General features: G+C 39.2%; 1 protein-coding gene across 1 annotated transcript in view; it reads left to right on the top strand.

Annotated features, from left to right (window-relative positions):
• The window catches only part of LOC126194656 (TRAF3-interacting protein 1), a 260,931-nt gene that overhangs the window by 220,239 nt on the left and 26,164 nt on the right, over nt 1-14,528 (top strand). The window contains exon 11 of the mRNA XM_049932847.1: nt 4,420-4,566. Coding sequence (XP_049788804.1) covers nt 4,420-4,566 — 147 coding nt within the window. The remainder of the gene's footprint in view (nt 1-4,419; nt 4,567-14,528) is intronic.

Raw genomic sequence — 14,528 nt, 5'->3', positions numbered from 1 at the left:
TAGAAGATAGAAAAAAAGTGAAAATAGAAGGAAACAAAACCAAACATTCAACACAAACCAAAAGAGATTTTACCAGACAATAGATAACACACACATTAAAATAGACAATCCACCAAACATAACAGACATGAAACACTTCTGGAGCAACAAATGGTCAAACCCGGTACAACATAACAGACATGCACGGTGGATACAAGCAGAAACGGACACATACAAGATGATACCACAAATGCCTGGAGTGATAATTTTTCAACATGAAGTCACCCGAGCAATTAATTCTACGCACAATTGGAAAGCCCCTGGAAAAGATAAAATACCAAATTTCTGGCTAAAGAAGTTCACCTCAACACATTCACATCTAACTAAATTATTTAACATTAATATAATAGAGGGAAACATTCCACGTGGGAAAAATATATCTAAAAACAAAGATGATGTGACTTACCAAACGAAAGCGCTGGCAGGTCGATAGACACACAAACATACACAGAAAATTCAGGCTTTCGCAACAAACTGTTGCCTCATCAGGAAAGAGGGAAGGAGAGGGAAATACGAAAGGATGTGGGTTTTAAGGGAGAGGGTAAGGAGTCATTCCAATCCTGGGAGCAGAAAGACTTACCTTGGGGGAAAAAAGGATGGGTATACACTCGCACACACACACATATCCATCCACACATATACAGACACAAGCAGACATATTTAAATATGGCTATCGAGATTGATAAACATCGTAATAATTTTAACAGGAAAGACGAAGGTGTTAAACTGGATAAAATTTGGATGTCAGCGTTGCACCGCAAGCGTGACGATCGATTACTTTCAATCGAGAATGTTGGCATTACCAGAGACAATCTCATAGCCGACGCCACGTGATCGACAGTGGCGCCCTCTGCACTGCCTATATAATCATGCTTCATCGAGTTCTCTTCGCAGTTCACCGCTTTACCTCCGAGGATGTCTCCCGCAGCTGGAGACGAAACGTCAGGGGAGAGTTTTATACTTCGACCACAGCCTATCAGCCTGGAAGTTTTAAGTGAAGAATACAAATTATGGATACAATATTACTGGAACACACCAACACAAAATCACATATTTGCTATACATGGATGATCTAAAACTACTGGCAGCAACAAATGAACAACTCAACCAATTACTAAAGATAACAGAAGTATTCATCAATGATATAAATATGGCTTTTGGAACAGACAAATGTAAGAAAAACAGCATAGTCAAGGGAAAACACACTAAACAAGAAGATTACATATTGGATTACCACAGTGACTGCATAGAAGCGATGGAAAAAACAGATGCCTATAAATATCTACGATACAGACAAAAAATAGGAATAGATAATACAAATATTAAAGAAGAGCTAAAAGAAAAATATAGACAAAGACTAACAAAAATCCTGAAAAGAGAATTGACAGCAAGAAACAAGACAAAAGCTATAAATACTTATGCTATACCAATATTGACCTACTCATTTGGTGTAGTGAAATGGAGTAACACAGACCTAGAAGCATTGAATACACTTACACGATCACAATGCCACAAATATAGAATACATCACATACATTCAGCAACAGTAAAGTCACATTAAGTAGAAAGGAAGGAGGAAGGTGATTTATCGACATAAGAAACCTACATTATGGACAGGTAGACAATTTAAGAAAATTCTTTATAGAACGAGCAGAAACCAGCAAAATACGCAAAGCAATCACTTGTATAAATACATCGGCTACACCACTGCAATTTCATAACCACTTCTACAACCCTTTAGATCACATAATATCAACAGATACAAAGAAAGTAAATTGGAAAAAGAAAACACTACATGGCAAGCACCTGTATCATAGAACACAGCCACACATCAATCAAGACGCATCCAACACATGGCTAAGAAAAGGCAATATATACAGTGAGACGGAAGGATTCATGATTACAATACAGGATCAAACAATAAACACCAGGTATTACAGCAAGCATATTATTAAAGATCCCAATACCACAACAGATAAATGCAGACTTTGCAAACAACAAATAGAAACAGTAGACAACATCACAAGCGGATGTACAATACTAGCAAATACAGAATACCCCAGAAGACATGACAATGTAGCAAACATAATACATCAACAGCTTGCCTTACAACATAAACTAATAAAACAACACGTTCCCACATACAAGTATGCACCACAAAATGTACTGGAGAATGATGAATATAAATTATACTGGAACAGAACCATTATAACAGATAAAACAACACCACATAACAAACCTGACATCATACTCACCAATAAAAAGAAGAAATTAACACAACTAATCGAAATATCCATACCCAATACAGCAAATATACAGAAGAAAACAGGAGAAAAAATTGAAAAATACATCCAACTGTCTGAGGAAGTCAAGGACATGTGGCATCAGGATAAAGTTGACATTATACCAATTATACTATCAACTACAGGAGTCATACCACACAATATCCACCAGTACATGAACGCAATACAGCTACAGCCAAACGTATATATTCCACTACAGAAATCTGTAATTATTCAAGTACCCGAAAGTTCCTAAATGCAGTGACGCTGACCTTGATCAAGCGTGACTTCCTTTTAACTGTACAGTATATGTTACATATACTGTACAGTTAAAAGGAAGTCACGCTTGATCAAGGTCAGCGTCACTTTCCATTTTTAACCAGACATAACGTCTGAGAAAGGTTTTCTCATAATAATAATAATAATAATAATAATAGTAATTATTTTCAGAGAATCTTCAGGATTTTTGTTAGGAAAAGTCATGCAATGAACTTCACAAACATTCATAATATTCTCTCTCTCTCTCTCTCTCTCTCTCTCTCTCTCTCTCTCTCTCTCTACTTTTTTATATGCACTATTGCCCAGTACAGTACACATTCATTCAAGAGAGAATTAGTACATTATTTTAATTAACCTGGGGAATGGATATTATAATATCCTCCTCCTTAATTTCTTACCTTTTTGCAAGTTCTTCAGTTTTAATCTATTGTTCATAACCAATAAATTGTGGTCAGAGTCCATATCTTCCCCTGGAAATGTCTTACAATTTAAAATCTGGTACTAAAATCTCCGTCTTACCATAATACAGTATAATCAGTCTGAAACGTTCTGGTGTCTCCAGGTCACTTCCATGCGTACATTCTTCTTTCACAATTCTTAAACAAAGTGTTAGCAATGATAAATTATGCTCTGTGCAAAATTCTACCAGGCAGCTTCCTCTTTCATTCCTTTCCCCCCCCCCAGTCCATATTTAACAACTCTTTTTCCTTCTCTTCCTTTTCCCACTATTGACTTCCAGTCTCCCAGTACTATTACATTTTCGTCTTCCTTAACTATTTGAATAATTTATTTTATCTCATCATACATTCTTTTAGTCTACTCATCACCTGTGGAGCTAGCTGGCATATAAACTTGTACTACTGTGGTGGATGTGGGCTTCTAGCCTACCTTTCCTATGATAATGTGTCCACTGTGCTGTTCACAATAGCTTACCTGCATTCTTTTTTTCTTATTCATTATGAAACTCACTCCTGCATTACCTCTGTTTGACTTTGTATTTATAACCTTATATGTAACTGACTAGAAGTTCTGTTCCTCCTGCCACTGAACTTCACTAATTCCCACTATATCTAACTTTACCCTATCCATTTCCCCTTTTTAAATTTTCTAACCTACATGCCCGATTGAGGGGTCTAACATTCCATGCTCCATAGAGTAACAGTTTTTTTTTTTTTTTTTCTTTTTCTCCTAATGACGATATCCTCTTTAGTAGTTCCCGCCTGGAGATCCAAATTCGGGGCTGTTTTATCTCCATAATATTTTACCCAAGAGGACGCCATCATCATTTAACTGTATTTAGCTGCCTGCCCTCAGGAAAAATTAGGGCTGTAGTTTCTCCGTGCTTTCAGCTATTAGATGTATCAACACATTTGATGTTACAAGGCTAGATTTGTCAGTCATCCAAACTGTTGACCCCTTGCAACTACTGAAAAGATTGCTGCTCTTCTTGAGGAACCACATCAGAATTACCATAACCACATCAAAAAGAGATTGCAGTGTCATTAATTGCTTCTAGGGTTGTGTGTACTTAAGTTAGAAAAAGGGCCATAGCTCTAAAGCTAGTAAAGCCTCTGTGCTGTAATATGTTTCTGTGTGCAGTGCATGTCAACTAAAGGTATTTAATAATTCCACAAATATTATTTTTCAAGTAGACCTTTGAAAATATTATACTTAAGTACTCAGTTTAATAATAAGCATAACTTCACGTCCTCTCCTTGAAATTGTGTACATTATAACATTTTAATGTTTAATTTTTTCATTGCACAGAAAATACGTTACTGTCAGATGTAAAATAAAGTTGGTGCACTGTTTTTGACAGCCATCTCCAGTGCCAGCAGATGGCCCAGTTCCTGATGCACAACATGGGCATCTCGTATCACAGATATTGGAAACCCAGAAAGAGCTGGAAGAGAAGAGGCCACCAAGTGCCAATGGCCACAACAAACACCTGAAGAGAGTTGATATTGTAAGTATATAACTGAGTGGTTGATTAAGAACTGTAGAGGTTACTACCCAGGTAATTGATTGCTTGTGGGATGCACAAAACGTTTTTCTTCATCCATTCCAGATAATGATAACTGTAGGAGACCTGAAAGTGTCAATATAAAGTGTCAGTATTCTGAGATAATTAAAATCCCAGTGGTTAACTACTGAAGCATTCCCAATAATGTGCCAGAGTTGGAAGTGCTCCTAAAAAGTAGGCCGAAGCATTCACAGTTGAGAGCCAGAGTTGGAAGGCTCCTAAAAAGCAGTGGAGCTGACTTACTGCTACATACAGAAAGCTTGTTAAGTCCTGAAACTGATAGCAGTGATTATTTTGCGGAAAATCAAAAGCATAGGTTAATGGTGAATGGAGGCAATGTATTTGTTTCAGTAGACAAGAAACTCAAATCCACCAACAGGGAGATAGAAATTGAAGCTGCATGTGAGATTGTTTTGTGAAGACTCAGTGTCACAGATGGGTATATATTTATAATCGTATCCTTTTACCAAACACCAGATTCACCTCCAGGTGTGACCAAAATCTTTAGAAAAAAACAAAGTTCATTAGTATGGAAGTTCCCCAGTCATACTCCCATTATTGTGGTATATTTTAATCATCTAATAATGAATTGGAGAAAATTTCAGTTTTGTGAGTGATGAATGTGACAAAATATCCTGAGAAACATTGTTAAATGCCTTCTCTCAGAATTACCTTGAACAAATAGTTTGGAAGCCCACACATGATGGAAATAGATTGGATCTAATGGCAACAAACAGACCTGACATCTTTGAGAGTGTCTGCACTGAAACTGCTATCAATGATGATAATGCAGTTTTGTTGCCAAACTACAAAGGGCAACTAAAACAAATAGAATGATTTATATGTTTAGCAAACTAGATAAAGAGGTAAAAAGAAAATCAAAACACTTAGCTCTTGACAGGAGCATGTGTAAGAACTGTGACATGACTATGAACCAATGAGAATGACCCTCAATAACTTACAGTCATTGCATAGAAGCTTCTAAAGAAACAGAAACTGCTGCATAACAGGTACAAAACAGGGCATAGGACTATAGACAGAGTGATGCTGTGATGATGAATGAAATGCCCTTGGCTGTCAAGAGGGCAATGTGTGAAGCTTCCAGTGATTACGTAGCAGAATATTATCAAAAGATCTCTTTCAAAACCTGAAGAAATTCTGTTCATAATGTAGAGGCTGTTGGTGATGTCAAAGTGTGTGTGTCCAGACTAACTGACGATACAGTAACTGAAATCGTGAATAGAAAAGCAAAAGCAGAAATAATGATCTCTGTTTTCAAATGGTCCTTTTCACAAAGGAAAATCCAGAATTACTGCCCTAATTTAATTCTTTCACCACTGCAAAAATGAGTTATGTGCATATTAGTGTCAGTGGTGTTGAGAAACAGCTGAAATCAGTAAACCTAAAAAATCTCCTGGGCCCAACAGTATTCCTACCAGGTTCTGTACCATATTTATGGCTATGTTAGGCTCTCTTTTAGCTATAATCTATTGTAGAGTCCTTGAACAAAAATATGTGCCCAATAGTTGGAAGAAAGCACAGGCCACTCCAGTTTATGAAGAAGATAGCAGAAGTGAGCCACAAGAATACCATCCAATATCTGTAACATCCATTTGCTTCAGGATTTGTCTTGATAACCCTTTTTTATGTGATTGAGTGCTGGGAGTACTGTGAACATTTGTCTTGTACATATATTAAGTGGCATATCCGTTTAGAGATGTAATCTCTCTTTGTTTGCAGGTTCTTGCTGGAATATTTGTTATTACCATTATTAGTAAACCCAATTGCTGTGGCCATCCTGTAGTTTCTGGCTTCAAAGCACAACATGACAGTTGTGACCTTGGCACCTGTTTCACCACACATACCATATGGACTCTTCCTCCAGACACCAGTTTCTCAGAACTCCACAGTTGGCAATGGTGTTACAATGTGACCTTAGTTCACCCACCTGGCCCTAATTCATGTTAATTTCTTTGGCCTCAAAATTTCTTCACTGTGACTACTCCCTTTTAGTTTTCTATCTCTTTCATTTTCTGACCGTGCATTGCGGTGGCATATGAATACAGCCAGAGCACTACAACACAATCTCAGGAGGCCCAGTGGAGCCACTGTCTACCTCCATGAGCATTTATCACTGCCTGAGACCAATGTGGCATGCTCCATGTAAGTCTACAGAGGTCGCCATGTGGTATCCGTTTCCATACTTCGATGAGAGCCCATACAGATATTTGAGAGTCTGTGGTGAAACAGGACAACCATGAACACACCTGTCAAACATGTCCTGCATATGCGCTATGGAGTTTAGGTCAGGACTCACTGCCAGCCATTCCATTACTTCAGTATCCAGGCTTCTCAAGACATCCCTGCCTACACCTGCCACATAGGCCTTGGCATTAGAAGAAATTCAGGGCCACCACCACATGTGTCAGCCACCAAATGTCCAACAGGAAATGTTTGATGTACTGCCTGGTGGTAATGCGACCATGTACGATGACAAGATCAACACTGAAGTCTCCCCAAAATATCACAGAACTTTGGAAATCTGTCAGTTTCCATAACAACATTTCACAGGTACTACTCTCCATGCGCATGAATATGGCCATCATCTGGCCCCAGAGGATTTCTGGACTTATTTGCTAATAACATGTTCTGCTAGTGACGAAGTTGCCGGTTGACATAGGAACGATAGAACTGAAGGCAAGCAGCAAGATGATGTTGCGTCAAGCAGTGTACTCAAACAGGATATCTGGATCTAGTAATTTGTTCATTACAGTCTGATCAAACACAGTGGCTCCACTGGGCCTCCTGAGATTGTGTTGTAGTGCTCTGGCTGTATTCATATGCCACCGCAATGCACGGTCTTCATGTGGGGTTATAATGTGTTAGTAATCTTGTCCAACTGACGTTGTACTGACCTGTCTCCCTGTAGCATGTCCACAGCCTATGGATGACTAGTGGAGAGACATTGCCGTCTGCAGCAATAAGACTGAAAGTCCATCCTTTTTGGATCAAACAGACTGCCCTTGCAAGTTGCACTGCATTAAGCTGTTGCATTAAATGAGCTTGGTTGAATACAATGTGTGCAAATGACAATTGCAATCTCTGTGCCTCACAAGAAAACACAGGAACACTGATACTTACTTATTTCCTTCTGAAGTGTCACCTGACACTGGAACACATAACACAGCCAGTAGATGGCGAATGGTTTTAATTGTTGCCTATATTGAAAGCGAAGATCTCAAGCCGTGCAATAAGACCACAGGTACTGCCCGTACCAAAATAGATTTAACATACAGGACTTTGATACACATTTACCTTGTTCTTTTGAACAGTGTCTTATAACTTACAATGCTCAGACAGTGGGGATAGCAGTGTGATCAAAAATTCTGTCATACAAAAAATCTTAGAACATATTCTGAGCTTAAACACAGTGAAGTATCTCAAACTGAATGACCTCCGCCATGCCAACTAGCACGGATTCAAAAAGCATTGATCATGTGAAACCCACCTCACACTTTTCATACATGAATTCTGAAAGTGGTGGATCAAGGCAGTTGAATAGATGCAGTATTTCATGATTTCTGAAAAGCATTTTACTCAGTACCAAATCTACAGTTATTATCAAAAGTGTGGGGATGGCAAGCAAAATTTGTGACTGCATTGAGGATTTCTTCATAGGGAGGACACAACTTGTTATCTTGACTGGAGAGTGCGATGTCATTTCATAATTGAGTATCAGTTACCAAAAAATTCAATTGTGGCACCGAGAACAAATTCTTTAACTGTAACCTAAATTTATTATCTGGTGAATACGTAAGATATATTTATAACAACAGAACAACACTGTTGATTGTTTGCTTATTCCATAGATACTATACAATCCTTCTGAAATTTTATTTTAGGATTCCTTAAGAAATCCATATTTTGGATGTTGAAACCAGTTTAATTCATCACCCCATATTTTGCTACCATGAACTGAGAGGAGCTGTAACAACAAAAACCATAATATGATAATAGGTTTCATTTGCCTAGTTCCAAAATTGTGTCATATGTTAACAAAGGAAGTTGTTGTGTAATTTCAGAATTCATTTCAATGACTGTTTTAAAAAGTAGTATTTCTTCAACTGATGCTGGAGAATAAAACATCATGTTTTACACATACATCTATAATGCAAATTCATCAGCTGAATTAATATTAGTAAAATATAACTCATAATCCAATTAGTTTGAAAATATTAGACTTGCAAAATTTAAGACAGGTTTTGGAATCAGCATGAAAATTGCTTTATGTTGATAATACTAGGAAAAGGCTAGATTACTAATTGCCACAAAAGTGACACTGAGTTTCAGACAGGCACAATGAAAAGAGTTTTAAACATTTAGCTTTCTTCACAAAATAAAACCAACGTACGCATTCACACAAGCGAGCACACTTTGTGCACACATGACTGCCATCACCGAATGTGACTATAATGTTGAGCGGCAATCTGGTGTGGGCCAGGGAATGGGGAGGGATAGCAGGGTACAGGTTGGGGAGAGAAGAGCAGTGACTAGACGAGACTCTAGTGCGAGCAGTGACTAGACGAGACTCAACGAGACGGCCAGGCACAGCATCGGGAGGGTACGGGCAGGGAGAGGGGGAGAAGAGAGGAGCAGGGAAGGGGAAAGATGGCCAGGTGCATTGGCAGACGGTGACATTTAGCGAAGGTGAGTGGATGTGAATAGTCAGGAGATGATAGGACACAGTGGGTGGAAACTGATGAGTGGAGGGTGTAGGGACAATAAGTTACTATAGGTTGAGGCCAGGCCGGTTTTTGGTGGAGAATGTGTTGTAAGAATAACTCCCATGTATGCAGTTCAGAAAAGCTGGTGGCAGAGGAGAGGGTCCGACACAGGCCATCTGGCCCATGGGAAAGAGTCACTGAGATGCAGAAAAAACTGAACTGGCAGTTGCTTTAAGATGGAAACAAACTATCCCAAGAAAACCTACATACAAAGTTCCAAGAACTGGCGTAAATTATGAATTTAGGAATATACGTCATCTCCTTTCATACTACTGAGGACACGATTAGACTAATTATAGAGTGCACCGGTGTGTCTAAACCATCATTCTACCTGTGCTCCATAAGTTAGTGGAATGGGAAGAAGCCATAATAACTGGTACAATGGGAAGTACTCTCTGCCAAGCACTCCACACTGATTTGTAGAGTATTGGTGTAGATATCTAAGCATCCTTCACAGTTAGGCACAACCCTTCATACATTACCCACAAACAGCCACTTGGATGGGACATGGCTACTAGTCTTTTGTGCTCTTGCAGCTGTGCTTATACAGTTTTGAGCATTATAAACGTGAAATGAATAAACTCAGTAAGACAAATTATTTTGAGAGACTTTGTCGCTAGTAACAGTGAGACAAAATATGATAAATTCAAGTCATTGCCAACTTAATTCAATGACTTTTTCACAACAATTGCTGGAAAAATAGCTACAAAAATTAAACGATTTAAAGGAGATTCATTCGCGTTATTGAGACTGGCACTGAATACTCCAACAACAGGTATCAGTTTTACCAAATCAATTGTAAAACATATCAGACAAATGATTAGGTCATTGAGAAAGCAGTAACTCCACTGACTACCTTGGTATTTCAACCAGAGTACAAATTGTGTGCTGACTGGTTGCTCTCCTTTTGAGCTCCCTCTATAACTGGTCGACAGTTGAGGTGTATTTTGTGAAATACTAACTACGTGGTTCTACTATACATTTATAAAATTAGAAAGAAGTACATCGCCTCTAACTATGGACCCATCCACTCCCTTTCTTTGGTCTCAATTTTTGTTTTATTTTGAGAGGTTAGCTGTCAATAGAATATTGAACGTTGTATTTGACAATGACATTTTACAAATAGCATGTGTTGGTGTCTGTGGAGGTTTCAATAATTGAAAAAACATTATGTTATCTCATAAACTTAATTCTGGTAGAATTAAACAAGAAAAATTATCCTCTTGGCATCTTGCCAAGGCTTTCAGTTGTTTAGATGATACAAAAAAAAACTAGGGAAACTAAAGTGGTATATCTTAACACTACGCCATCCGGCGACACTACAGTGGTGTCATGCTGTGAAATAGCAATCAACGGTCTGCGACACCACAGTGAAATAGTGGTCAACGGCCTGCGACGCCAAAGTGGTGTCGTGTGTGAAATGGCAATCAATGGCCGGTGCCATCACAGTGGTGTCGTGCATGAAATAGCGGTAATGGCTGGCGACACCACAGTGGTGTCATGTGCAAAATACCAGTTAACGGCCGGCGACACCACAGTGGTGTCACGTGCATAGTATCTCTCAGTGGCCGGGGACACCACAGTGGTGTCATGAGCATAGTATCGCGCAGTGGCCGGTGACAGCACTTTAGTGGATTGATGATTACTGGTCAACGAATCCATTGATAGACACACTGATATTTCCCAAAACCATATCCTACAACTGATTCAGACAAATGTTCTCATTTTTACATTTTTCCAACAACAACAATAAACTGGATAATGCCCACCGGCTTTTCAAAGTGCAATTCATAACTGGCCATTTTTCCAAAAAGCTTAAAGAAACGTTTCATATAAGTCAAAGCACCTCAATCGATGAAGGAAATTTTAAAGTTTATAATCTGTCGAAAATTACGAAATATGGCATACTCATTTGGATGCTGTGTGATTCGAGTACGGGATACATTTATTCCAGCGCTGGAGAACCTTTAGCAAAAACAGTAATGAAACTATTGACACCGTCTTATGGAAAATGGCATCACCTCTACATGGATAATTATTATAACAATGTAGAATTTGCAGAGAAGTTACTTGAAAAGAAAATTTGAGTTTGTGGAACAATACAGCAAAATAGAGGATTTCCAGAAAAATTAAAGCATGCAAAAGTCAATGTGTTTGAAGAATCTGGTCATCAATGGGAAGGTGAAGGACTCGTACAGGTATGGAGAGCTTCGAAAACTAAAACAATACGAATGATCTCTATAGTACATAATGCCACTTTGACTGACACTCAAAGAAAATGAGGAAAAACCAATTACTCAATTTAAAAAAATCTGAAAAAATCCGGTCACATAAAGCAACGTTAACTAATACTAATTTCGGAAACGAATAAATGGAAACGAAGAAACTGCCATGTATGTTCCAAAAACAACAGAAGAACAACAACAAACTTAATGCGCAAGTGTTATGGGGTTGTGTTACATCTTGGAGACTGTTTTGCTGCATATCATATGAAAGAAAAGTACTAAGTACCAAAGGTAATGAAAATAAACAAATACATGAAACAAACAAATTTTGTATTTATTTATGTATGTATATCTTGAAAATTTCATGAAAGTAGGGGAACAGGGTTGACAACTTATGAGAACTAACGATGAGATTAGTAAAATTTAACAATTTATAATCGGGGATAATGTCAAGAACGGCCGGTGACAAGCCAAATAATCCAAATCAGTGCTGCAAGTGGCAAGTGAATAAATTTGTATGAAATGTGCGGACAGCAAAGTGTTAGCAATAGAAAACAGAGGGGTCACATTGACACATGGTATTATAGGAATAAGATTAAATTCAGAGAAGGGAAACATTGGTGACCTGTAAGGTTCAGTGTTTGGCACATTCCTGTTCCAGATCAGCATGAACGGGACACTGGATGGCTCTTGGAAATGTGTAATATTTTCAGATGACACGAACATATTGATAAAGTGCCCAAACACAGCCATACCAACCACAGTAAGGAGAATAATGGAACAGGATTAATGTTAGTTCACAGCAAAAGTTTAATCCTTAATCTTACAGAGACTCACACTATGCAGTTACAAACTGATGAACAGGCACCAGAAGTATAAATCAGTGGGTTTACATTGGATGGAGCAAGTAACAGAATGTAGTGACCTGTGTAGATTCCACACCCTCGATCCGGGTGCGCAGATTTTAAGCGCAGCACAGATGTGAAGACACTAGCACTAGCAGAGTCCTCCACTCGTGGATACATGTGCAGCCCCTGTGCTGTGCTCTCTATTGGCTGGATCGTGGCTTACAGAGTTGGGCCCAGCCAGCCTCACTCTCAGTCATGTATTGACATTCGGACAATCTGTATTGAACTAGTAGTGCAGACCTTCAATAGCAAGTGGTTTCCTGTACAAGTATTTTGGAAGTGATGAAGTGCTGTGTCTGTCATTGTCTGTGTATTCTTGTAGTCAGAAGACACTGGTGAGGAGTAGAGTTGTCTTTCATGTGTTTTGTTGTATGGTTCTTTTCGCATATTGTTGTGACACGGAATCTCTGCTTCAAATATTGGTGCAGCAACAGACAGAACTTCTTACAGTAATGTGACTGACTCTGCCAGTGTCAATCACTCCCCCTTCATCTCTGGCTATGTTTTCTCCTATGATCCAGCCGTTTGATGAGGCAGTGAAAGATTGGGTAGCACACAAACATTGCCTACTACAACATTTCCGTGCCTTCCATGTTACAGATGCAGACATGTTGCACTGGATTTCTCCCACATCATATCAGGCATTGTGGCAGCTGGCTCCCTTGCAGGTACATTCCTCTTTGTCGTTTGAGAATTCATGCTTGTTTTTGTCTTCCTACTATTCCTGCCACATGCATGTTGTTACTGCACATGCATGTTGTTACTGCTAGGGTTTAATTTTGCCAATGCAAGAATCAGCCCCATCAGTCTTATCATGCCTGGGCCACTCCCTGTCCTTAGCCATTTTGTTATGGCCAGGTCAAAAGAGTCGTATGAAGATGTCACGGTTCCTTAGGTTGTCATCCACTCTGCCCTGGATAAAGAAGTCGATCAAGAGGCCCTCCAATTAGAAAACCACTCCCTGAAAGAGGTTTTCTTCATTGCCCAGTCTTATGAGGTCTCACATTCCACTGTTCGGCAACTGAAAATACGGTACAATGTCATGGCGATATAGGATGGCCCTACTGCATCCACTGTTTCTAGAGAGAACGAAGTCATGGCAATAAAATCTGTCCAGTTCGGTGACTTCCGTGCAGCACATAAACAGAGTTCTGGCTGCCATTCCTGGTTGCCGTTGTGTGTGTCTTGTTACTCACAACATGATACATCAGAGTGTCCCCAGTGTTGGGCCATCTGTTGTAAGTGTCATTAATAAGTCTACATTGTGATAGTCTGCACTCGACTGCACAGAATGCAGCATATGTGAAAACAGATATGGATATACGGGAAGCGTCATTGCCAGGGCCAGCTGCTAATTGGGATTCCAAAAAGCTTTTTATTGACATTTTGGCTCTCTTGCAACAGCTGTACTTGCAGATAGGCACTGGCATGACAGCTCTTCTGCTTAATGTCCAAAAATATTCAGATCTTGGCTCTTCACTGCCGTTGCTGATAAACAGGCACCTATGGGATATGGTAAACAGCAAATCCCCTTGCTTGGCCAATTTACTGCTAAATTTACCTAAAGATCAGTAACTCAGACCATTACCTTCATTATCATCAATGATGCTAGGTCAGTAAACCTTTTAGGGTTTGATGCCTTCCAGGCCTTTTGCGTTTCAGTCACAGACACCTTACAGTTGGTATCTGCCAAATTCCCCTACCAATCATTGGAATATCTGTGCTCATAATTTCAGGCTGTCTTTGCGGAAGGCCTAGGGATGCGCCACAGACTTTTGAGCCCACGTAACCTTGAAGCAACCGGCTTGCCCTACATTGTTTCGTGCTAGCCAGATTTCTGTAGCATATGCTTCCAAGTCAAAGTGGAACTGAACCAGCTTGCATCTCTTGGATTTGTGGTTACCATTTTCTCTAGAGAATTGGCCACACACTTTGTCATGATGAAGGCTGCCTCAGGTTCGCACTTGTTGTGACAGTGCCACGACATT

The sequence above is a fragment of the Schistocerca nitens genome, chromosome 7, assembly GCF_023898315.1.
Source record: "Schistocerca nitens isolate TAMUIC-IGC-003100 chromosome 7, iqSchNite1.1, whole genome shotgun sequence".
In the NCBI taxonomy this organism is placed as follows: domain Eukaryota; kingdom Metazoa; phylum Arthropoda; class Insecta; order Orthoptera; family Acrididae; genus Schistocerca; species Schistocerca nitens.
The sequence above is the reverse complement of the archived record's forward strand: the minus strand, read 5'-3'. Positions and strand labels throughout refer to the sequence as shown.